General features: G+C 64.0%; 1 protein-coding gene across 1 annotated transcript; it reads right to left on the minus strand.

Annotated features, from left to right (window-relative positions):
* Positions 1–336: 336 nt before the first annotated feature.
* LOC120688919 lies at positions 337–1,186 on the minus strand. The gene is made up of 2 exons (XM_039971268.1): positions 959–1,186; positions 337–615 (listed from the first exon to the last, which is right to left on the minus strand). The coding sequence occupies exons 1-2, from the start codon at positions 1,184–1,186 to the stop codon at positions 337–339; spliced, it is 507 nt and encodes a 168-aa protein (XP_039827202.1).

Here is a 1,186-nt window from a genome sequence, read left to right on the forward strand (position 1 = left end):
GGGGCAGGACGGAGGGAGGCAGCGCGGCTCGGCGAAGACGTTGTCGTACTGCTGGAGGAGAACATCGAGGAGTGGGCACTCGGGGTCGGCCACGAGCACGTGCAGGCGCGGCTCGGAGATGTCGACGCGGGGTGATCCGATCCTGCACCAGAAGATGCAGCGTCCATGCTACCAAAACGCCATGCAGAGGTCCTCGAAGTCCCACAGGATCGGACCCAAGGTCCGCAAGTAGTCGACGCCGAGGACGAGGTCGAATCCGCCCAGGTCGATGCCGAAGCAGCTGATGGCGAAGTCCTCCTGGCTGATTTGCATGGAGACGTTGCGGGCCACCGTCACTCATAGTTTGGCGCTTGATGTCACCAAGCTGAGACGACTCATCAGATCCGTGTGGATGAAGTTGTGCGTTGAGCCGCTGTCGAGGAGGGCCGTCAGACGGTGTCCGCCGATGTGGACAGGGACCATCATCGTGTCCTCGGTGCGAATGTCGGCGATGGTGTTGAGGGAGACGACCGGGTCCAGATCCTCGGCAGACTGGGCGCCAGCGCCCCCAGCCGCAGCTTTGTCCTCGCCATCGGACGTGTAGTTGGCCACCTCCGGGTAGAAGAGGCGTTGGCACTAGTGGCCACAGACGTAGGGCTCATCGCAATTGTAGCAGAGGCCCTGACGGCGGCGTTCCACCATCTCAGTGGGTGTTAGACAGTGGAACGGTTTGGGCGGCGGTGCTGGTAAGGCCGGTGCAGGAGCGGCCGGCGGTGGCAGGCACTGAAGGGGCTGCGCGTGGCGCAGCTGGCGGCGGAAGGGGCAGGCATTGGGGGAGTCTCCCTGCACGCTGTGGTAGGGCGGTCGTCGTGGCCGTTGTGTGGCGCTCGAAGGCCCGTGCGAGATGCATGGCATCCTGGAGCGTCTGGAATGTGCGGAGCTTGACTTCGACACGGAAGTGATCCGACAGACCCCCCACAAAGAGGTCCGCCTTCTGCTTTGGCGAGAGCTCTGGGGTGTGGCACACCATGGCGTTGAAGCGCTCTTGGAAGTCTTGGACGGTGCCATGCCAGGGAAGCCGGGCCAGCTCCGAGAGGCGGTTGGAGCGAATGGCCGTCCCGAAGCGCTGGTTGGCGAGCTCCTTGAAGCGCTCCCATGACGGCATGCCCTCGTCCTGCTCGAGGGCGTAGTACCAGGTTTGGGCCAT

This window comes from Panicum virgatum, chromosome 9N, assembly GCF_016808335.1.
Source record: "Panicum virgatum strain AP13 chromosome 9N, P.virgatum_v5, whole genome shotgun sequence".
In the NCBI taxonomy this organism is placed as follows: Eukaryota; Viridiplantae; Streptophyta; class Magnoliopsida; order Poales; family Poaceae; genus Panicum; species Panicum virgatum.